General features: G+C 41.7%; 2 protein-coding genes across 13 annotated transcripts in view; one reads left to right on the top strand and one right to left on the bottom strand.

The window, feature by feature from the left end:
- EVC (EvC ciliary complex subunit 1) overlaps window positions 1-4135 on the bottom strand; it is a 58889-nt gene extending 54754 nt beyond the window's left edge. For 4 of the 6 annotated variants that reach the window (XM_042807938.1, XM_042807936.1, XM_042807937.1 and 1 more), the window contains exons 1-2: window positions 3965-4135; window positions 272-382 (exon numbers count right to left, since the gene is read on the bottom strand). In XM_042807938.1, the coding sequence (XP_042663872.1) occupies window positions 272-382; window positions 3965-4135 (282 nt within the window). Of the gene's footprint in view, window positions 1-271; window positions 383-3414; window positions 3512-3964 lie in introns of those variants that run through there. The other 2 variants (XM_042807935.1, XM_032984453.2) reach the window with 2 other exon arrangements.
- An 88-nt stretch (window positions 4136-4223) lies between these two features.
- EVC2 (EvC ciliary complex subunit 2) overlaps window positions 4224-24477 on the top strand; it is a 78650-nt gene continuing 58396 nt past the window's right edge. For 2 of the 7 annotated variants that reach the window (XM_032984442.2, XM_032984441.2), the window contains exons 1-7: window positions 4224-4526; window positions 6360-6414; window positions 14852-15012; window positions 15548-15613; window positions 19921-20107; window positions 22208-22317; window positions 23214-23276. In XM_032984442.2, the coding sequence (XP_032840333.2) occupies window positions 4332-4526; window positions 6360-6414; window positions 14852-15012; window positions 15548-15613; window positions 19921-20107; window positions 22208-22317; window positions 23214-23276 (837 nt within the window). In that variant the 5' untranslated portion in view covers window positions 4224-4331. Of the gene's footprint in view, window positions 4527-6359; window positions 6415-6448; window positions 6956-14851; window positions 15013-15547; window positions 15614-19920; window positions 20108-22207; window positions 22318-23213; window positions 23277-24477 lie in introns of those variants that run through there. The other 5 variants (XM_042807933.1, XM_042807932.1, XM_032984443.2 and 2 more) reach the window with 4 other exon arrangements.

Genomic DNA, 24477 nt, shown 5'->3' with positions numbered 1-24477 from the left:
CCCTTGTGCAAAAAGAATGCAGGATCCTTATTAAAATATCCAAGACATTTCCCCCAAGAGAAATGGAATTCGTAAGGAGAATGAGCGCCTGAAATGGTTGCATTCATAAGCAGCCATTATCTCCCAGTCTCATTCTTACACTTTTTCTGAACACTTTTTTAAGGGCTCAGCTCCAAATCCAGTAAAATTAAGACAGTTTGGACCAGGCTTTGAATGTGCTCATTGCTACATACAGCAAAATGTACATCTACAAACAAAAGCAGAACTTTACCACCAGCACCATTTCTTCTTTTGATGTATAGGGTTCTGCTTCATTTTTCATGATGGTGTGCTCTTTTTCATCAGAGTTGAAGCTTTCCAGAAGTCTCTGGGAATCATCCTTCTGAACTTCCGAGAGAAAACAGATAAAATATAACACTGAGATCATGCAGGTTCACTGGAGATATCTTTGACAGCAGCCTGGATATATTCATGTCTCCATCCCGAAAATTATTTCAGTATTAGTTGAAAATTTTGGAAAAATACAATCTGAAAATGAATGAGAATTTTACCTATTCAGGAAGGAATAATTAAAATTAATGAACTTTATGAATTTGTCAGTCCAGAAGTAGAATTTTAAACTGAAAAGTTGTTAGAGGGTGTAAACATGTCAAATCAACCCATCTGCTCTCAAAACATCTTACTATGGAGTTGAGCTCACGGTCCGAGTTCAAACTTCTCAATTAAAGCAAGTTATTTAAAATTGTCTATAACTGCCTGCAATGAAGAGAATGCCAAGTATTTTTGATCCCCTGCTATGAGAAAAACTTCCTAAATTATGTTTTATGTGTGGGATAGTTCCTGTCGGAAAGAAATAACCACCAGAAAATGTTCACCATCTTCCTTCCCCAAAAGCAGCCTATATCATTGGTCTTTACTTCCCTAACACACACACACAGAGCTGCTGGTACAGACACAGACTGTGTGGGAACAAAACCTCCTGCTGCACACACTCTTCCCTGTGCACTAGACAGACCAAAAAATAATACTAATGCTGGTCAGTGCATCCAAACACAGCATCACAAGGAATTTTTTTAGTGAGGGAAAAGATGGCAGCCACCCTACCTTGATTACTTTTTAGATTATTTTTCAGGCTTTCAATCCACTGATGGCTTTTTGCTGTAGTCTAACGATATGGCTGCAGCCACTATGCATGTAGCTGTCTTATGGAAAGAGTCTCCTTGATTTATTTGGCCACTTGGTATATAAAGTAGTCCATTTTCTCAGAATATAGAGAACTGCCCAGCCTTTGAATACATTTCTTTCCTTATGACTTGTCTCTTATCACCTCTCTGGAATTTAAATGCTCAATAATACAGATCATATTACTGGGTTAGCCTCTAAGATGTCATGAATTGCAGATGCTGGTTCCTAAAAAAAAAATCTACTTATGACAAAAGAACAGCTACAAGTCTCCCTCAGCAATCTTTTCACTTATTTGCCCCAAACCAGAAGTTCACAAAATTCAGTTTGAGTGACTGACACCTGTGGAAGTAGCCATGTTGAGTTCACCACTGTACCTCACATCGTGGCCACTCCAAAACGAGAATTTGCTTTTATTGACTTGTTTCTCCAATTGTTCATCCGGTATTTATCTTCACTCCATTATATCTCCAACACTATCATTTTAAAAGCGTTTGATTTTTTCCCAGGATTTGTTTTTCTTAATAACATTACTAATCTCATTTCCTTCCTCTCCATTTGTTTTTTTCCTTTGTTATTTTTGCAACTGAAGTGCTACAGAGCTCCCCTTACAGAACATTACAAAGTTGAATAAAACTAAGTCTAACTGTAATTACTGCAACACTTCATCAAACTAATCTAGCAGAATACCATAATGAGACAAGCTCTAACCCAAAGGCCCACAAGGGCCTCCAGGCAACGCTGTACTCTAACAGGAGAGTATTATCAATAAAAATGTATTACAACACACCACATGGTCTGAAGTTACCGTGGTAAAGGTTTCTTCTTAGAACTATCCCAGTGTATCCTATGCACAGATCACCAAACCAATAAGGCACTTAAACTGCACACATTCAAGTCTCACAGATTCAGGCTGAGATCTATAGAATAGTGATTAATTGGGGTTGGGTGACAAACGCTGGTGGCTTATTATGGTGCCTATGACTACTTCGGACTTCAGGTATCCTTGCTCTGCTCCCGTTGCAAAGATACTCAGCTGCCTGGGAAGGAACATGGCATACTAAGGTAAAAAAAGGCTTTTACTTTGGATACAGGATGCTGTAATACGTGCAGTTCAGTACCTGCCATACATACAACAAGCTTGCTCCACAGCATCGGTGGGGCAGATCGTGCGAAGAAGAAACAGGCACAGACAGCCTAAGCAAGCCCTGTTCAATTTGGGAAATCAGACCCATAGAACACAGCCTGACCACCCTGAACTGTGCTCTGCATGCACCAGCAAGCAGTTTGTTTTTCTTTCAAAATAAGCAACTCTTTTTACAGCAGCAGCATTGATTTTAATGCCATTTAAACACCCAGATGCATCTGAAGATCTGGGCCAGAGAGAACTGACAGCTTCTATTCCCTATTGACATAAATGACATAAAGGATAAAATTGTACATGGCTATATTTGAGTTGGTAGTAGCAGTACAATAAAGATACCACCTATTAAGGCAGGGAAAATGGGAATTGAATCAGAGGCCTGCACTTGCACAGGACGCATTGATCAAGCATTTGAAGTGCCTCCATTACTAGGCTAAAGCATGGATTCAAACAGAGTTTCAATCCTCCCACTTAAAAGCAGTTGGGAACAAAAGGATTTTTCTCTTATGTCATGTTTAATGATGAGCAACACTAGCAGATACGCGCATGCAGCAGAGCTGTTATAGCTGAAAAAAGGGTGGTTAAAAACCAAGCCAAACCAGACTCCCCACTGCAGGCTAGCAGAATGCTCCACAGGGCTCCGAACTCCCCAGCTCTGCCAGCACCAACCATTGCTACATCCAACTAAACCAGCACAATTTGGGACTAAATGCAATGGGTGAAAGAAGCCGAAGTCAGTAACAATTCTCAGAAAATACATCTGCCTGGTAGCAGTTCTGCAGGTATGTACTACCTCTGCACTCCTTAAATCCAAACAGTCTATGTAACAGAGATAGAAACCATCCACCACAGTCCTTAAAACAGCAAGGCAGGTTTGTTAACAAGAACCACATGCTTTAGAAAACCCTGTTAGTTTTGCACCCAGCAAACTGTCAGATGTGTTCTGCCTCCTTTATTTCTCAGGTATGTACATATGTACCCTCAGTGCAGTTACTGCTGTGGGCTAATCCTAATACTCTGCTTGTGCTGCTTGTAAAATGAACTTTAGAAAAGTTCATAAAATGCTTTGATAGTCAGATTGCTCTTACTGGGTTTAGGATGGAAATTCGTGTTTATTTTCAATTCTCTCACGAAGCGGCTGGAGGCCAGCCGGGCACATCTTCCACGATCCCCTCAAAAAGCAACACAGCCTCGTACAGTTGCGAGAGGCAACCAGTGGGTCACCTACGTTAAAGAGAGAGGCCAGCAGGGCAATATTCAGAACACATAAATACTTAAACCGGCCTCTTTTTTGAGTCGGACCGTCTGTTTCAGTAAACTTTTAACTGAAAAAAAAAAAAAAAAAAGTAGTCAAATCCTTTCCAACAGAGGTGTGCCAGGAATTACTGGGCTCCCCACCGACCGACCGACCGAGCCCACCCCACGCCCGCAGTCCGCGCTGCAGAATCCGCCGCTCGCCCCACGGGCAGAGCCGAGCCGGCGGAGCCCCCCGGGGCCGCCGTCCCTCACAAACCGCTCCGAACTCCTCCAAGCGGCTCGCCCCGAGGCAGGCCCGAGCCTCCCCACCCCCCCCCCCCGCGGAGGGAAGCAGCGGGGAAGGGCCGGCCGCCAGCACCCCCGCCCGCCGGCCCCGCGTACCTCTCTCCGCCGGCGCGGCCCAAGCGCGCAGCGGCAGAGCAGGGCGGCGGCGGCGGCGCCCAGCAGCAGCCCCAGCAGGACGGTGGGGGCCAAGAGGGCGGGCAGCGCCTGCGGCGAGCCAGCCCAAAACTGCAGCCCCACCACCCGCAGGCAGCCCCCGGCCGCCGCCATCGCGCCGAGCCCGGCCCGCAGGGCCGAGAGGAAGGGAGCGGGGAGGTCCCGCCGCTCGGGGCCCACCCGCCCGCGCCGCGGTGGGAGGAGACCGATGGCGGATGGATGCGGGGGTTGAGGCCCGGCCTGGCTCAAGGGCAGCGCTTGGAAAGTCCCTGCGGCGCCCTACGCGCCCGCGGAGGGTTCGCCTGCCGCCATGCGGCGGCTGCTGCTGCTGCTGGCCGGCCTGCTGATGCTGGCGCTGCTCCGCGGCGAGCTCTCCGCGCCCGCGGAGCCCCTCGGAGCGGCCGCCTGGCGCGCCCGAGCCGGGGGCCGCCCCGCGCCGAGCCCCACGGAGTGGGCCGGGGCGCCGCGCCCGCCCCGAGAGCCCTGCGGCCGGACGGCGGCTGGGGTAAGGCGGTGTGTGCCCGCGGAGCGCTGCGCGGGGGGCGGGCCAGCCCCTCCGCGGGTTGGCCTGGCCCGCGGGCCCGGGGCGGCGGGCGAAGGAGAGGCCCCGTGTGAGGGCGCAGCGAGCGCCCGCGGCGGGGAGCGCGGGAGGAGCGGCGGCCGCTTGGGCTGGGGGCAGCGGCCTGAAAGCTGCCGAGGGTCGGCGCGGCGAGGCCGCTGTAGCGTGGGACATGCTGGCGGTGGCTCCGCTTGGCCGCTTCTCTTTCTCAATGGGGGCATTTCGTGCTTTTTTTTATCTAGTCATGGCACCCTTGCCCGCTGGAGTCAGTCCGCTATTGGGAATGCCACTGGCGGTTTAAGACACAGCTTTTATTTTTCATTCGTTTATCTATCAAGCTGTCTCAAAACGTGTCAACGTAATTTTATTTACCCATGTGGAGAATACCTGAGACACTGCAGTGAAGGATGGAGTGAATTACGAGCGATTAGCTTGTGGTGTGAGTACAAGAAAACTAATCAGCAGGAAATAGGATTGCAGGAACATAAATTAAAAAAAAAAAAAAAAAAAAAAAAAGGCAAAACCCACAACAGTGTGTGTACAAGAATTCTGGAGTGCAGAGAGAGTTGTACAACAAGGTATTTGCAGATAGCCCCTAGTGAAGAGCTCAGTGCCTGCCGTCTCCCAGAGCTGCACCCTGGGTCTGCTCAGGGCGCTGCATTTTCCCACTTGTGTTTGTTTCTCTGTCCTTTCTTTCTCCTCCACAAAGAGATGCTTCCAATCCCATATGTACTTGTTTTCCCCAGAAGTCACCACTTAAAACCCAGGGTTTCTGGTACATCCAAATTGGTGAGATGTCTTGCGTGTTCTGTTGTTTTGAGGGAAAACAATATATCTGAAGTGAGAACTACCTTCACACAAGGTTAACTAAAGTTACAGCTCTAGCAGTAATCAAAGTGATGGCTTCCCTGAGCAGGCAAAGAAGAAAATTGCCCCCAACTTGCTGTATTGTAACAGTGGTGTTGACATAAGTCAGTATTTAACATTACTCACATGCAGTGCTTGGGAGCAAACAGAAACAGCAAGTGCAGGTCACATCACTCAGCGGATTTAGAAGATCACTGTTAATCAGTGAACATTTCTAACTCTGTATTATCTCCTGCAAGGAAGCATTTTTATTAAATGAAAACTTGCTTGTAGAACTACTATGTCTTGATCAAAACACTGGGCATTAACAGTCCTTAAAAACACTGGTTTCTTTTACTGGTAATTTAGAGCTGTGATTTCTGTAGCAATCTCTGCAGTCTGGGCACAGGCGGGAGGCTGTCACAGATTGCCTCACAAGCTGCAGTTTTTAGCTTGTGGTTTCTTTGAAAGGCTCCATGTAATACTCCAAAGGAAATACGAGCATAATATCAGTGGACTTGGTCATCCAATATAGACACATTCCTGCTGACTTCTAGTGATCAGATTTTTGTGTGTTCTCAAGTCTGCCTTTGAAAATTGTGAAGAAAAATTATTTTACAAGAAAAAACTAATAGAAAACCCTTCTGCTCCACTACTGCACAGAGTCTCAGCCTGGTAGTAAAAAGTGTAAGTAGAGTTTGAGCCCCAAGCGTGTGTAGCCATACTGGGAGACAGCAGAGCCTCGTACTGCTTAACAAGTTTCAGGAGATCTCTAGAGCCGTGTTGTGTCTCTTCTGATAGTTAATGTTTGGAAACTCGAGGCTTTGTGGGACAGGGTTCTGTCTAATTATAAATTCAGCATAAGCATTCAATATCAGACATTTATGAAAGCAGTTCTTTTTTTATAATTGCTGTCATCTGTGTTAACTTTAGGTTATTAAACATAATCTGTGGCTTCAGAAAGATATGGGATGTCTGGGAATGACAGGTATGTAACTGTTTTCTCTATCTTTTCAGTGCTGCCCCAGGACAAGCTGGGCATGGGTGTGAAAGTGGGCAGGGGACTGGAGCTGGGCCCTGGTGTCCTGTTCTTGTCAGCAGGATCCTTGATGCTTGGCCACAGGGGAGTGTTTGCTCAGAAGTTACAAATGAGGGTGCTGTAGGATCCCTAAACAGCTCATCTGGAATGGAGCCCCAATGAGAACACCTCAGTTCATACCCTGCTGTGAATCATTTTCAGGAGGAGCCCTTTTTCCTCATTAAACATAATGTAGGGAAGCATCTTCTGATGCTCAGCATTCCCAGAGTTGTGGAAAACCCTTATTACCTAAGGTTGATCAAGACCTTACACCTTTTCAGAAGCTAACTTAACCTCTGTGCATTTACTAACACTGTTGCAATACCTACTGCTGAAGCTATTTTCAAAGGCCTCTGCAATTACAATAACTAATATACTTTGTCTTGGACCTAGATAGACTCCTAGACATAGAGGGCCTGGAAGTGTTGCTGGGATGCTAATACTCTTTACAGTGAGTACAAAGTATACTTGTCACTAGTCTCAGATAGACTGGGCATCTCCAGTAGTAGTTGCCTAATGTGATCGAAATAGGGTACACTTAGAGAATTTCCTTATAGCTTGGATGAACTGCGTCTGAAGGCTGACTGCCACAGGCCCTTTGTGTACATTTGAACAAGTCACTTAATTTCTCTGAGTCTCTGGTCTTTATTTTCTTTATATGTGTATAATAAAGAGTGTGCTACCTCACCCAAGTGCAGTGGTGATGAGTACCCTGAAAGGTTATGACATCCTCTTGTCCTGGATTTGAGTGGTGGGGTTTCTGATAGCAGGGGAGGGGGCTACAGCAGTGACGCCTGTGAGAAGCTTCTCAAAGCTCCCCTGGCTCCAAGTCAGACTCACCTCTGCACCAAGGCTGAGCCAATTAGCTACACCTCTGCAATAATGTATTTAAGAGGGGACCTGGGAAGAGGAGTTGGAGTTATGACGAGGAGTTGTGACATCTGTGTGAACACCAAGGTCAGTGGAGGAACGGAGGAAGAAAGGAAGGCGAGAGGTGTGACAGAGCAGAGACCCCTCTGTATCCTGTGGTGAGACGGCAGGGCGGCCCCCCCTGCCACCCACAGAGGTCTCCAGTGGAGCAGATGCTGACATATTGTCTGTGGGAGGCCCCCATGCCATCTCAGGTGACTGCAGCTGAAGGAGACTGGAATCCTGTGGGAAGAAGCAGCCTGCACTGTTGTAGTTTGCCGCTGGGAGGACTGCAACGTGGGGATGTCCCATGCTGGAGCAGCTCAGGAAGGGCTGCATCCCATGGGAGGGACTCAAGTTGGAGAAAGTCTGTGGAGGAATGTCTCCTCTGAGAAGGGGACCATGCTGGAGCAGGGGGAAGAAGTTCCAGAAGTTTCCCCTGCACCAAGATGGAGAAATCAGCAGCACTGACTGTAGCTCCCATTCCCTGTCCCTCAGCCACTGGAGGGTTGGGAGGTAGAGATATTGGGAGCAAAGCTGAGCCTGGGAAGAATGGAGGGGTGAGGGAGGGTATTTTCAAGGTGGTAATATTTCTCACTGTCCTACTCTGTCTGTTAAGTGGTGTTGTTAGTACTGGTATTAAGTTTTTGTTCTTTTTTTCTTCCCCTAACAATTCTGTCTTTTGCCCATGATCGTAATGCGTGAGTCATCCCTCCCTTTCCTTATCTTGAATTCGAAACATTTCCTTATTTTCTCCTTCTCAGCTCTAGGAGGCAAGGGGAGAATGAGCAGCTGTGTGGTGCTCAGTTGCCCTCTGGGCTCAAACCATGATGCCTCACAGCATATTAACAGGGGCAATGCAATGTCTGAGATAGACCCACTCCATGGCTGCGGCTCCCCCAGAGATGATTTCATGACATTCATTTGCCAAGAAATTACACACTCTGAAGCAGTTGTCTAGTGAGATGCCTCTAATTTCTTTGCCCTGTGCCATAGCTAATTCACAAATTAGTTTATTAATTTAAATACAAAAGCAAATCATTCTGATTTGCTGAGCTTCCATGTTTTTTTCCTGTATTTATTCAGTGTCATCTTTGCTGCTTGCATCTTGCTTTCTGGTGGGTTGCAGATTATTAAGGTATCATCCACTGAGAGAGGAAATGCATGCAGTTTTGTAGTTCAGAAAAACCTTCGGCGCTAAAGAAAAAGGGGAGCAATTGGAGGATTTTGACATGCAATATCTTTTTGTTAGTGGTTGGAAATAATGTGGCCATCAGGACTAGGGAAGTGATTGTCCCTTTGAACTTGGCACTGGTGAGACCACACCTCGAATACTGTGTTTAGTTTTGGGCCCCTTGCTACAAGAGAGACATTGGGGTGCTGGAGTGTGTCTGAAGAAGAGCAACGAAGCTGGTGAAGGGTCTAGAGAACCTGTCCTGTGAGGAGCAGCTGAGGGAACGGGGATTGTTTAGCCTGGAGAAAAGGAGGCTGAAGGGAGACCTGATTGCTCTCTACAACTACCTGAAAGGATGTTGTGGTGATGTGGACGTTGGTCTCTTTTCACAAGTAGCAGGTGATAGGACAAAAGGAAACAGCCTCAAGTTGTGCCAGGGGAGGTTTAGATTGGATGTTAGGAAAAATTTCTTCACAGAAAGGGTTGTCAAGCACTGGAACAGGCTGCTCAGGGAAGTGATTGAGTCACCATCCTTGGAGGTACTTAAAAGATGTGAAGATGTGGTGCTTAGGGGCATGGTTTAGAGGTGGACTTGACAGTGTTAGATTTGCGGTTAGACTCGATGATCTTAAGGGTCTTTTCCAACCTAAATAATTCTGTGAAACTCTGCCATTTTGTTAGTAGGTAAATACACGTTAAATGAGGGGCTACTACAAGCACTGTATTGTATGCTTGATTTTATAACTAAGAATTGTCCCATTCTAAGAAGTATGAATTTCTAACATATTTAAAGGTCAGTTTTTAGTGGTTCGCTTAATCATGGTACTAAACTTATTTCTTACTGAAGAAGTTCTCAGTGAAAGCAGCGAGATAGGAACTTCTGCATAAAACCTTTATGATTGAAAATGACAGTGTGCTGAAGTGAAACGGTTTGTGGCAGCACACTTCTCAGGGCTTCTGCTGGAAGCTTTTTCAAGTTGTTTCTGGATTAGATGAGAAAAAGTAATCGCAGAATAGCCCTGTGATTGGGGAACACAATGGATTTTTGAGAGTTATGTTCGAGTCTGCTCTAACAAACTCAAAACAGGCCTGGAAAGTAGATTTATTTTGTCTTGTTGATGCCCATAGTTTCTTTGACTTTGTTACAAGAAAAGCTAATGGCAACATTCAAAACTGAAATACAGTAAATTACTACCTTTGCCTGTTCATTGTTGTGTGTAATTGAAAGGACTTCAGATTGGATCTTGTATCCTGGATGGTTTTCAGGACAGGGAATAATTCAGAGCAACAAAAAAAGATACAGTAAGCAAGTATCTTTAACTCTTTTCTTTCCCACTGAAATCAAGCAAGGTTTTTCAAAGCTTTGCTGATAAATTCGGGGGAAAGCAAATCAGACTGCAGATGTGGGGCTTGAAATATGCAGCGCTCGAGAGCTAAGAATTAGAATGACTATCTTAGTTAAACTGCTTTTTTTCTTCTCAGTGTCAGGTAATTTTTAATTCTGAACTTGACATTTCACAAACTTGTCAGAATCCACTTCCCTTCTGTAATTTGGCAGGCTAGGATGTATTGTAAAGGTACAGGAGCCTTAAGAACATATCTGTGTCTTTACTGCAGACCTATTGTAAGACTATTTTAATTTTCTATCATCTTATTTAATTGCCACAGCTGAGAAGAGAATAACCTTCACCTTAACTTCTATCAAGAACAAATAAGGCACTGTAGAGTTATACCTATGCTTCTAATGGTGGTCCATCCATGCTACTGACCTGTTCAGGACTTGAACTGTTTAGTCCAGTGGTAAAGGCTTGTGCTGTAGCACTGAAGGTCACTGTTCTTACACAAAACTAATTTCTTAGCAAAGGACAGTGTGCTGACCACAAAGGACAGTTTCTTTTCTTAGATACCCATCTTTCCACCCCAAGCCCATATGAACACAGACCCACTGTTGCCACATTCTCCATGCGGTAGGTGAATTTTGTGCCAGGTGGGATCCCCTCTGCATTTGCACACCCTGAGCAGCAAGTGAATGCAGTGAGAGCTGGGTGTGAGGAGCTCTCCTTCCTAACTGTGTTGCATGTGCCTTGAGTGTGGCTGCTGGAGGTCCAAAAGAGCAAAAGATCACTACCCAAAGCGGTAGTACACAAAGCTGAGGAGTGGCAAATGACTACCTGGGGAAAATAGCAAAGAAAATTGAACAGCATTAAATAGCAGAGGCTCTTCTCATCAGCTGTGCACTTGTCATTCATGTTGTGGCACTGCACATATGTGGGACTGAGTGAATGCTATAGTAATGTGAGTGGTAAAATGTTACACCAATCTTCCAGCTGTTTCAGCTATATTAATATTTATTTTCATGTTTTCATTTTGTAATTCAATACAAACTCAACCTGTCAACACTGGTAATTAGCTAGGAATATGCAGTTTAAGACAGGGTTCTGGCATATCTGTTTATATTGGGTTTATGAAGGATTAAATCATGGGAAAACATTTTAGTAATGTGGTAATTAAAAGTAAGGTAAAATATTTAACAATTTGATAATACACTGTAAATATGTAGAATGTTTAAGGAAAACAACACAAAAAAAATTTCATCTTAAAGGTGGCAATATTGTCTCACATCTCAAAAGAAAGTGAAAATACTGCTTTTCTCTGATGAACCGTTTCACTTGGCATCTTTGGAGGTGTTTGCAAGAAAGCCCCAGATTAAGCCTTATGCTCTACTGGTTTGCTCACTGAGAAGTGTTTTGGCCTGAGGCGTTGTACTCCCAGAGTGCCTGGTGGCAGCCTGGCAAGCTCATCTGAGAGGGGGCTGTTTGGGCTGTGTGTAAAGCTGAAACTGTTCCCTTGCTTTGCAAAGTTTCCCTTTCAAAAAGGAGTGGGAATAGTTTCCATTTAGAAACTAATGGAAGTGAAGACTGTGCAGCTCTGATAATGGCTTTTCTGCGAACAGCCAGAAAAATGGCAAAGATTGAAGCTGTAAGAAAAAAAAGAGAGTGGAAGGAACAAGGAGAGCGCAGAGTTGTCAGAATTGGGATTCACCTCTGAAGGGGCACTGACAGTGGTGCGCTCACACTTCTAAGCAGCAGGGATCCAAAAGAAAGCTCAATGCTTGATAGTGAAAGACATCAGGAGACAAGTATTAGTATTTTCCAACATCAGATGAATCAAAAAAAACAACAACAACAAAAAAATTCGGAATGGAAATCTAGAATAGATGTGAAAACCACAGAATGTGTTATGCCTGTACCATCCTTTCTCAGATACTGAGCATCCAGCTTTTCAAGCAATCATCAGCCATCTATAGTCCATCTAGGACCTTATCTGAAAAGAGACAGCAGGTGAATTGATAAACACATTTATGCCATCTCAATGTTAAGAGTATGCAACAAGTTATGTGGCAGAGCAGTTGTGTTTTGTAGGTCAACTGGACTGAGCTGTATAATGTTCTAGTGACCAGTATATGTGGATCAGGAAAAAGTTACTTTATTTAGCTGACAGTCGATACTACAAAAGATAATGAGATAGAGAAGTGCTGCTTTATTGGCAAGGGAAACTGTGGTATTATAAAACAGTCTATATTGTTAAAAAGTAATAGGAAGGATGTGAAAAAGTGTGGAGGAAGGCAGTGGTACATGTTGCTGTATGCACATATGTCACACTGATTGAATCTATTTAAGCAAAACTTGCCACTGAGTGCTGGGAAGATACAAGTGAATTTGCAGAATTATCCTTGTAATAATCATCAATGTTGAGGCTGTTTAACATACTGTCAAGAACCTGAAAAATCCCCAATCTCCAATTACTGATGATGGACCAGCCAAATAACATGCCTGGAGACTTTTGCTGGAAGCTGGGCACATTATCTCATGATTGTAAGTGATGACAAAGCACAACTTGAAAACAGACTCATCCGTGTAATTAGTAATCTAGGGATTTATTCAGAGTCAAAGAACATGATCAGTTAATTAAATTGGTTACTGTGAACTTCATACTCTCGGGGGGGGGGGGATGTGGGGGGGTGGCAGTTAGTATCAGGATTTGCTGTCACATGAAAAGTGCAGTTGGGTGTGCTGATGGAGATGTCATGCTGCATAGGGCACAAGAACAAAAGGTATTTTATGAAGCAATTACCCCCTTCTGGTTGGCTGATCTCCCTCGTCCAAAATACAGAGGGAAGTGACCTGCTAAGAAGCACTTTCAGGGCAGTAGTTGCTCGACCCCACCCATATGTTTTGACATTTTGACTTCTGACTCTTAGGAAGCTGTACAAAGAAGCTCTGTGTCTTCAATCAGGGTATCTGTTTACTGTAGAGGAAAGTACATCTCCTGCAGTCTGGCAAGAGAACAAAAAGAAGAATTGGTGCTCCACCTCCATAAGAGTGGGTTGGCAATTGCATTGATATATGAGAGACATAGCAAATATAAAATGAATCTTTTTCATTGTTTGGATCTATCTATACAAAAAGCAAAGAGGCTTTATTCAGTAGTCAGAACATAGGTTTAGAGCCATTGGAGGTGGGATATAGTATGATACTCAGATCTGCTGCGAAGTGCCATGGCCAGGTGGGCTCAGACTGGTAGCTAACAGGTCTGTACTGCACTTACAGCTCAGCACCAATGTCATCCTGAGTGATTTGGGCTGTTGTTTAGTCTTGAAACAGTAATATGCCATGCATGACTACCTGAAAAAATTCCAACCCCAAAGATATGCAGACATTTGATATTGTAATTATACATATTACATAAACTCACCAAGTTTACCTTGTTATTTTTACAGTCCCTAAATTAGTCTGAGTCTGTTGCATTGTTTAACAATGGCTTAAGTATTTAAGTAAAATTTAGAGAAGTGAATTAAAACTGATTGTAAAATACAAGTAACTAGCTTTTCCCAGCCCATATATCCACAATTCTGTCCAATATAAAACAGTATAAAAAAAGCATTCTATTCCAGCATGGGAAGACAGTGAAGCTCCCCAAGGTACATGTCCCTCTGGATTCTGTAAACAGCAGGACTGCATCCCATTTGTTAACAGAAGTCTTTTCAGTGCTTCCAGTGCATCAGTGCTTGAGGGCCCTTTATAGGATCTCCTTTTAAGGGTCCAATTCTGAATGCTCTGTGCATGTCTTTTCTATTTACAGCTAACAGTATTTCTCTATATTGTTCTTCCAACAAAGCAGTGTCTTTTCAAAAAAATGGTTCTTCTCATATTAATAAGATTTTAGTATCTTCAGCTTTCCATATTTCATTGACATATAATAGTTTTTTTAAAATGAAAACTTTTTAGAAAAATGTCATTTGCCAAAAATATTTACTTTTCAATTAGAGTTTTTGTTCATATGAATATATATATCTGAATATATATTGCTAAAGATTAAATTACGAGATTTAAAAATAAGTTACAAATGAGAAATATTATGCAAAGCATGAAAAAGTGTATCTTCTTTAAACATAGACAACCAACTATTATTCTGAAATTTTCTTTACTTTTTATCTTCGTTCAGCAGTTTTACTTTTTGACAATTTAGTATATTAAATTATTGATTTTTATTATAAGCTCCCTTTTTCAATGCCATAGGTGCTTTTACTTTAGTGGATGAACGTGATATGATTTCAAAACTCTGCTTGTAATTTTGTATGATATGGAATAATCTTTCATAAAAATATAAGAGTTTAATCTAGCATTTATATTGCTAATCACTAAATTGAGGAGCGTTTGATTTGATGGCACTCCAATTCAGCTGAAATGTAACTGAGACCCTAACTCAGCTGAGAAGTATTTTTGTTCTGAATATGTACTGACATGGTTAATAGTTAATTGGCAGACTTTATCTTTGAAGCAGAACACCCTTAGCATTGAGGCCACTCATGTCGTAGAGTGCTTCAATTATTTATGCTTTGCTGAAAATCTCTTTGTGTTGAAAATACTAGCAGTTGATTTAAGGCTGAAATCTTTTAATTCACGCTTTACATTTAAATGGCAAGGTTTTCGGTGGGACATATGTGAGTTCCTTAGGTAGGAAACAGTTTTATTCTAACTCCTGCTGGGTTTTGTGGGGCAAATCCCACTTCTGCTTCCTGTCTGGCTTCATGTCTCTGTTACCTGTATTCATTTTAAGTGCTTTGAGGGAGAGTGTGCAGGTCGCTGTGTGCACGCAGAACACCAGGTACCATGAGCCCTATCCTGTCTGGAATCTGTGCCAAGCAGCTGCTGCACAGGAGCCAGCTTCAGCTCTAATGCAGAGTGTTGCCTTGGTTTTCAGCAGTGCCCTCACCTCTGGTCCTTCACACAAGTCAAGTCCCTCATCGGCTCTTGACCTCTGCAGCCACGGATGATCAGTGGAGCCATTCGCTGTTTGCTTTGATACCTTCTTGGACAAAGAAGATTTTGTTCAAACGAGAGTCTTCTGTTAACCACCAGCTGGTCAGTAAAAGATGGTTTGCCACTTTTAATATATGTAAGGATTATAGCAATTATATCAAAAGTGAATGTTGCTAAGAATTTACTATCCAAGTAGTATGTTTCTAATTCTGTCTCAGGTGATTATGTTCACTTGACATGATTTCAGCAACACCAGCTAGTTGTGAGACTTCCACAGAATTGTTGTGATAGATACAGCTATGTGATTGCTGATTCTGATGAACAGTTATTAATGAAATGGATCTGTATAGTCTGATGAACTTTATGCATAGTGTATTTTGTTAGAGAATTATGATAGCAAAATGATGAATATATCAATTAAGATACTAGTAATTACTTACGGGAATAAGTAGTTCAAACAAATTTGGATGAGAACAAAAGATTAGCTGTTGGGATAACAAAGCTCTTAAATTTGAAGGTGACCAATACCTCTAAATTTTTTTTCTCATAGTCATTATTTACATAATTTAACTAGTGCTGCAGTTTGTGAATTATGGTATTTTCATACACTGTGTAGACTTTTCCCCTTCCTCCACAGCCTGAAGATGTGTCCAGTATGTCAGGATCTTCTGGATTTGGAATAACCCTTCAGAAATGTGGTGTGGTAAGTTTTTTTACATTTATTTTGTTAATTTTGTAGGAAGTTTGTGCCCCAGTGTCCTTTAAAAAGTGGAAACAGAATTGTGCCCATGCTGAGTATGGGGAGCTAAGATGGTCACACCCATTGTAGGGGGGTACAGTTGTGCAATGTTGTTTCAAAACTGAACAAAGTTGGTGAAATCTTCTCAGACTTCAGAGGATTTTGGATTGTGGTCAAGGTAAATACCTCAGTGTGAATTTGTAAAATAATAAATGGGCAAAGCCCAGTGAACTCTAGAAGTCAGCCACAAGGCTGGGTAGAGATAGAGACAAACTTCTTTAGAGGGTGAGATAAGCCTTTTGAGATACTGTTGTGGCTCAGCCGTGGGTGCCCTACCTGTGTCAAGTATGGACTCCTTTTGAAGGATGGGACACTGAGCCCCATGATGCCCATTGTGCCTTTGGGCATCCTATCACACAGCTATAGAGAAGCCAATGTGTCAGTGGGACTCAGCTATAGCATAGTATTTAATGAAAAAAAGGTTTAATTTGACTCGTGTAAAATGTTTATAAGAAGCAAAGACCTCCCTACTATGAGGAAATTTTAGACCTTCCATTTTATTTTTACTTTTTGTGGCATAGATTGATTGATTTACCTAGACTGTTATATTTCCATTCTTTTTTTTTTTCCTGTTTTTTTTTTTTTTCTTTTATACTGGATGAAGCAAGTCTGAACTTTTATGATTTGAGACAGTTCATCTTCTCTGTCCCTTGGAGAGAGAAAGTGCGTCCAACTTTAAGACAAATCTGAATTCAGTCACTGAAATGCTGCATATAAGGGTAGAGGCTTCTGTAACTGGTACAGAAGAGGTGACATTATAACCTGCACCAGATTATTTGCATAGAGAAGAATGAGTATGCATCACATCTCATGGCACTAATTACCTATAATGTTGTTATTGAAATGACAGCATATCATTATTAATAAGTCCGAATAGTGAGAATTTCAGACATAAGAGTCAAAACCACTAAATATTCTGATTTTCTGGCTGTAGATTCACAGTTTTTATATCAGAGCCTCTCAGAAAGAGTTTGAGGCACTTATGTTTTGGTTTTTTTCTGCTATTCACAGGACAGCCTCATACAGACTCATTAAGAATTGTGAAATCCTGCTGTACAAGGCCAAAGTTAATCTGTTGTAGGTGCTAGGATTATCAGAAAATAATTTTGCAGTGCTATTAGTTGTAAATTACCAGAAACTATGCAATTTTATGTGATTGTCGTTCACCTTCAAATGCAGTTCGTTTTATTTTCCTTTGCTTACCTTGTCATCTACTTCAATCCTAATTCATCTGAACAGATGCTTTCCTGCTAAAAGACAGACTAGCCATATGGTGGTCTTTAGCTATTTTAAATGGAAAAAAAGTGCATTTTGCACATTTGCCTTCTCCTACTATGAGTGGCTCCTCAGACCATGGAGGTGATGTATATTTACTTCTTTGAGGCAGGATTTTTCCAACACCTTATCACAGAAATACCCGTATTGAAACTGGGGTGTTTAAATTTTACCTATACTTCCAGCACCCAGTCCCTTCCTTTTTTCCAGAAATGTGCTCCTTCCAGAACTTCATTCCATAGTATGACATGAACTTTTCTGTAATAGTACTTCGTAATGTCAATAATCTTTAGCAGTGCTGAAGTAAATCTTTAAATTTGACTGTTTGGCTTCTGACACATTTACCTGTCTCATTTCTCAGTCTCATAAGCATTCTTGAATTGCAGGTCATCTATGATTCTATGATCCTTCATTTTTTATCCTCCTTTACTGTTTCTAGTTGTTCGAACTTATTCCCAAAAATTCTCCATTCCTTTCACTTCCATGGCAATTCTCTTCTCTATTTTCTCCTAGCATGTCCTTGGTCTTGCTGTGGTTCTTCCACTGCACTCTCCCAGGAACCTGATGTGACCTCACTTGCATGGGGTGATGACACACACTGTGTACTTCAGCAGCAGAGAGGAAAATGGAGTATGTACTTAGAGGCGTCGTCAGTGGCTGCCATTGAGTTAATTTCTGTAGATGGTTGGCAGCATAATCATGTGCTCCAAAAGCAACAAAAAAACATCTTCAAGCAAATTAGAGGAGCAACATAAAGGAGATAATGCAGTGGCCACTGATCCCAATGGCAGTGGTGTATGGAGGAGGTTCTTTCTAGGACAGGTCAAGCCCAAGAGCTTTCGTACTGCTTGATTCTCATCTGCTGCTTTCTCCAGAGCTATGAGGAAAAAAATCCAAATTCTTCCAAAACCCTTTGCAATTTTGCTTAAAACTGACTGCCAGTGAAAAATAATGAATGCAAACCATGTATTTAATGTTAATTAGAAGTGCAAAAATTGCAGCCTTTTGGCCACCTGAGGAAGATCATGGTAGGATATGAGTGGTCTGCCTAGGGGAAGGAGAGGGGTAATGCTGCCATATTCCCTCACTTTTTCTGCTTATTTTATTGTAGGAATTTATCTAAATTACTGCTTACATGCCCTCTCCCCAAATGTAAAGGAATATATTTGTGCCTGATTAGAAGCACAGGAAGAGACCCTGAAATCCTCATTTGTTGCCTTCATCTCACATAGGATCAAGGGAAAGATACAGGAAAATGAAGGGAGGAAAAAGTTTTTCTATTTCCCTCTGCTTCCCCAGCTCCCTCTTTTGCTGGTGCGTAGGTTTGTCTGCACAAGCCTATCTGTTGTTCCATAGGTGGGGTCATTTACCCTGTGTGCAATACTCCAATATACACACAGGGCAGAGGTATTTTATTTCTTTCATGTTTGTGCAGAGATGGGTGCTAGGTGGTAATTCCACAAAGCTAACTGCACAAAAGAACTTCAGTGTATTTATACACTTCAGACTACAAGAATACACATTTACTGTAATGACCATTGGTTAGTTTCTTATCACTTTTGTCCCTCATTGGTGAGTTAGATTTAAAATTAGCCTCCCTTGCTATGTAAATTAGCAGGCATGCTCCTTACAGGAGTGGAGGGGCAAGTCTTTTTGGTCTTAGTTGAGTCGGTGGTCGTGATCTCCCCCCACTGCCTTTACCTTTCCCCTAGTTACCATAGATTTTTGCTGACTTTCTGCTTCTTTGGCAATTACTCAACTTGCAGTGCCTTCTGGGCAGGATGCTCCCTTTTTATCTGTCTTTTAGCTCCTCTTCAAGGGTATAGTTGTTAGGAAGGCATGTATCATTTATACACAGTATCAGGCTTACACAACAGAGCCAATGTTTAGTGGTCCTTAGAAGATTTAAATGCAGTATATCTAATTCTAACTTGAATAGTGTCACTATAAAGTAGGGACTTACTCAGACATAGGGTTTTACAGGGGTAACACATTGACGCTTACTGTGGAGCATAATACAGTATTAACGGCTTGTGCAGTTTGAACCTTGAGTGTTTCAAGGTGGGTTTTCTTGTTTTGGTGATTGGATCAGGGTCTCTGTTCTGTGGCTTTGGATTTTCTTTATGTGGCTTTGAGGCTTTTTTTTTCCCCGTTTCATTTTGTTTGTGCTTTTAAAATAAAGTGACTTTATTTTGAAATTTATTTTAAAATTAAAGTGACTAAAAGCCTTTGTGACTGCACAGGAGAGGTTGAAAGGCCTGTTGACTGCATCATGCCAGCTCAGAAACGAGGAGAGAGAAAATCAGCCCAAAATATATCACATTTTTAATACTTGGTGATTTTAAGTCTCATAAATGTTTGGGTATAATTCACGATACACAAACATATGAAGTCAGTAATGCTTTCTTTACAAATATGATTAAGACTATTTTTATACATGCTGACAATTATTTGCAAAATCTAGTACAATAAAGAGTTGGGTTTCTTCCTCTGTAAGCTTTGTTTAATATAATTGATGTTGAACTTGCTGTAATGAGTTTGGAAAAAAAGAAACATCCTTGTGGTATGGAAGTTCAAAGTTAAGAATTTTCCAGACTCTGGTTATGAAGTTATGATCCAGTTCTGTGTTGTATGAGGTATCGTGGGGATATTTAGATTCTCATTCTTATGTCTGGCTCTGCAAGATCTGGGTTTTCAACTTCTGGTTTTCTGGCCCTTTGTCTCTAAGCAACAGCTTGACATACCAAAGATTGAACTCTCCATTGGAGTTTGAGATCAAACTGAGTGTAGCGCCATTTACAGGTCTCTCGGAATGCCTCTAGAAAATCAGTTTACACATACAGTGAACTTCTGTCAGTAATCAAGACTATGAATTTCACTGTAAAGATTCATATACAGTCATTTTGCACCATTAATACTAATATTTCTGTTTTCAGGTAGATGTTGAACATGACCCTCAAACTGCACATATTACACTTCTGATTAATAACACCAACATGCTGCTCTCAACAAACATTACAGATCTTACACTCCTGGACAATATCACTGGTCTACACGTTCAAAAAAACAGTGGTAATAAGACCACAGATGGCATACAGATTTACAGGAAAAGATTCTTGCAAGGTAACAAAGTCTGCGGCGAAGTACCCCTGATGACACATGTGGAAGAGTATCTGTGCCAATCATATTTTTTTATTTATTTTTGGTGGTGTAAACTCTCCTATTATCAGTCAATACGGGTGAAAAACGTTGGGAAAAGTTTCATGCTGCAGTTTACAATTCTATCCACTTGCATTTAGATTCCCACCTTTGAACTGCTCCTGATCTCCCAGGCACAGAAGTGAGCCCCTGTAGTCTGTAAAAGTTGCTGCCATCAAAATGAAACAGAATCTTTCATGATAGTATTTGTTCATTTTGGATATTTTTAAAAGCTGCTGCACAAGCCATTTTAATCATACCTGACAAGTCTTCCTTCTTTAGCCAAGTGTGGCAGATTGGCTTGCTGAGGTATTGAGGTGCATTGGAATTGCAAAAGGCCATGGAAGCATGCAGTATGATTCATCAGAAATAAGGCAGCTCTTCTCAGTATCTGTTCTCCCGGAACTGAACAAACTATAAAATCAAAGCAAGTAATTGAGAGATAAACCTGTTCCACTCTTGGAGCCAGTCTGTTCCTATGGTAGCAGATGGATCATTGTACATTCATAAAATTTTACCTTTCATGATTTCTTCATCTCCTTTTTCCTAAGCACAAGCACATAGAAAATTAGCAGCTTGCTTTTGAGAGTCATGATATTTTTCTAGGAGCTTTAGAAGTGTTTGGTGATATCTGTTTATGGTTGAAGTATCTAAGGTTATGATAATATTTTACTGGTGAAAGATTTCCAAATAGGAAAGGGAAATAAGTAGACCCGGGGCTGCTGTCTGATTGTAAATGGATAGCCAGACTCCATTTCTAATAACAGCAGTGTGAGTAGCGGTACTGATTACAGGGCTGGTATTTTTGAAAACGTCAAGAAATTGCTGGCTCTCAGCAGAGGTTCCTAAGAAAGAATAATGGAAAAATGGCTTGCAGACCTGATCTAGTAAACCAAGTTGGAGCAGTTACTTTATTTATAATTACTGAATCTGGAACTGAAGCTAGCTTTTCCAGCCCATATATGTTGCACGAATCGGCATGAAGATCAGCAGAGTGGAAGAAAATCCGGCAGAACAGATTTCTGCACAGTTTAAGGTTTCATTATTACTGTGACAGTCCTGGACTCAGCCCATACATTGCCACTAGGTCTGGACAGAAGGGCTTTGCCTACATTGGCATATGTACTGTCATGCTGCATGTTAGCCATAGTAATTTTTCAGTGTTCCAGTGCACTGCAAATCAAAATTTAGCTGAAATCTCAGTTAGATTTCTCTTTGTTTTCAACAGGAGGAGGACCAACCTGTCCATTTTATAAAAAAAAAAAAAAAAAAAAAAAAGAAAAATCTCCTGTTGAGTTTTCACATCAGTCAAATTATGATCCTATTCAGTAGCTTGAGACATCATTAATGCAGTTTCCAGATCCTGGGCCAAATTTGCTCGAGTTCTTAGAGCCAGCAGATGCAAAGGTTGTTGCTGGGCTCATGTGGCCAGGAACTGTCTCCTCTGGATGTGGGGCATCTGCTGTGTCAGGAAGAAAAAGATCCAGTGCTGTCCCAAGCCTTCCCCGGGGATCTTTGAGAAACATTCCTGGGACAGAGCAAATATATCTGTATCCCTCCTCTCTGGACTGTGTTGGTAGGCTCTGGCTGTGCCTCCTCTGCTGAATTCCCTTGAAGCTTATTGCAGCTTGGTTCCTAGGAGAGCACTTTTGCTGGTGAGGAAGCACAGTCTAAAGAGGAACCTAAAGAGCTCCTCAGATGTTTTACTCATATTGAACTTGCTTTTCAAATTTTGCAAACATCTGTAACTGCAGCTGAGCTCAGCTGGGCGCTCAACTCTGAAGAGATTTACACCCAGTCGTCTTGTGTAAAAAAAGATGTGAAACTGTACCGGGTTATTTTCAAGTCAGTGTAGCTACTTGAAAATTTAAGAAAATGCAGACATGTTTATTTAAATGACACTATTACACTGTTGTGTTTAAGAAAATGCAGACATGTTTATTTAAACGACACTATTACACTGGCAGATGTATCTCACCTGCTTAATCTACACAATTGTGAGGGTTTTTTTCTCTGTTTTAACAGGTGGAGAACACTTTGCAATCAACTACTCTGCACTTCTTGATGCAAAAGAAATGTGGGATGGGAGGGTCTTGATACTGCCTGTGAAGCTAACTTTTAGGAGTTCATCACAGGTATTTCCTTTACAATTTTATTTTGCTCTTCACAATTTTGTGAAAAAAAAGTCTTCAAGCTGGTTCTTGTCTGCTTAAGCATTGAGGCCTGCATTTAATGAAATTAAGTTCTTAGGTTCTCTGGTTGTTTACCATGAACTTATAAATACATGAGTTACTATTTATAGCTTAGAAAGTCCTAGACCTCCTTAAATAGGTGAAATATTTTTGTGTGTTATCCTGCAGCTTTTCTCTCTACTTTTTGTATTTTTCTCCAATTTATCTATGTATCCATGAAATAATGGTGTTCCACGCACTTAATGTGTGTATTCCTGTAGTCTGTGAGGCTTTGAAACAACTGGTCTAACGCTGGAATTAGCCCAGAATGAGTAGGAGACAAGTGGTTTCTTCCAAAGTAAAATTTTCCGATTCTTAAGTATGGTCTGACATTTTTTCTGTGGTTTTCATAATTGCATGTAGTTCATTTCAATTGCTGTATCTCCTTTGTTGTAGAGGAAAAAATGTTCAATGTGAATGATAGTGGTACTAGAGTGGTAGAGCGCAAGGCTTCAAAAAACAGGGAACTGCAAGAGTAGAGACATATGCACTGACTGTGGCTCCTGTTCTGTGCATTTTCAGTCAATCCAGATTTTAGAGGCACAGAAAAATGTAATTCTGTGAGCACCGGAATATGCCTCTGTCCGATTAGAAGGGGAGTGTATCACATAGAGCAGCTGCTTCCATGTCTGTTAGTGTTACCCCTAAGTACACTGCATTTTCCTATCAGATTTATTTCAGCTTTAAGCTTGATGAGAAGTACAGTTTATCTTTTAAGGAGAGGCTTTTCTAGAGACTGGCTGCTTGCCAGTGGATTCTGCTCATTTTTTTAATACATGTCATATTTTTATATCTCTTAGAATAAAACACATCTTGTATCATTGATAGCATCGTTCGCCATAACTGAAGAAGAAAAGACCAAGGTAAACTGCATGATTTGATATTATGTTGACTCTCCTGCTTAAATTTATGGTCAGTCTAAACTAAATCTTAGGACGGACCTAAGGATGTACATTATGTACTTATATCTCATCACTCAGCTATTGGCTATTAATTATACACGAGTTCTACCTTCTCTGATTTTAAGAAGAAAACAGGAGTCAAGGTAGGGGGTCTTTGTTGTCTTAAAGCAGCAATATTTAGTATGGAAAATCCACAAACATCCATTATATTCCTAGCCATGTTTTTTCATTTGAAGAATTGTCCAGGCACAGAAAACTGTGCTGAGGAATATGCTCATCTGCTCCTGTTGACCATGAGAAAGCTTTTTGCCTTTCCAAAAGGGGTGGAATTATCCCCCACCTATTGAGAAAAGGTTTCTGTATCGTGTTGATACCCGAATCAGAAAATACCTCTGTGGAGAGCCTAAGAAATAAAACTGCAGTACGAGCGGCATAGTTTATGTTTGCCTTTCATTTTCTAACTAGTCATCCTTCCAATATGACTTTCTATTCTTGGCTTCTGATTTAACATGGTTTACAAGAGGCCAAATAAACCTTCAAGATTACATTGATTGCAGCATACAGTGTTATTCTTCTAGATAATTGTTTATTAGAGAACTCTCCATTGCATTCATCAGTTTCACTGCTAGAGTAATCTCTTTGCTAAACTTGTTTTTCTCCCCTAACCCCTCATTACTTGGACAGGCTGCTATGTTGGAAGGGGTCTTCTTTTAAGGAGCTGGATGGCAAGAACACTGTGATTCTTTGTGTTCAGACAGAAGAAAATAGCTTTCTCACCCCAGAACATTTTTGCCATGGTTGCATCATTTCAAATCTAAAGTTCATGTAGATGGGGCTTGCCTGAAGATGTCCTGATGACTAGACCTCTCATTCTTTTCATGGGCTTGTCCCATGAGTTCCTCTTCATCTTTAAAATCAGTAGTCTATTTGGAAATTGGGCGCAGGGACATCTTTCTCCAGTATTGCTGGGCATCTCTTGCCCTCTTAGCTTCTATTAGTGTGATAGATACAAGTCCAAACTTGGCCTTCTTATAATTGATGATCATGCCCATTCTGTTAAAATGAAAGCCAGAATTAAACATGATATAAAGTAAAACTATACACGAGCTAGCGAACTCATTGTTCCTGGATAAAGCTCTAGTAAGATTTAAATGGATTGGAC

This window comes from Tyto alba, unplaced genomic scaffold (assembly GCF_018691265.1).
Source record: "Tyto alba isolate M040663 unplaced genomic scaffold, T.alba_DEE_v4.0 Super-Scaffold_6, whole genome shotgun sequence".
NCBI classification, from domain to species: Eukaryota; Metazoa; Chordata; class Aves; order Strigiformes; family Tytonidae; genus Tyto; species Tyto alba.
Note: the sequence above shows the minus strand (reverse complement) of the source record. Positions and strands in the feature narration are given on the sequence as shown.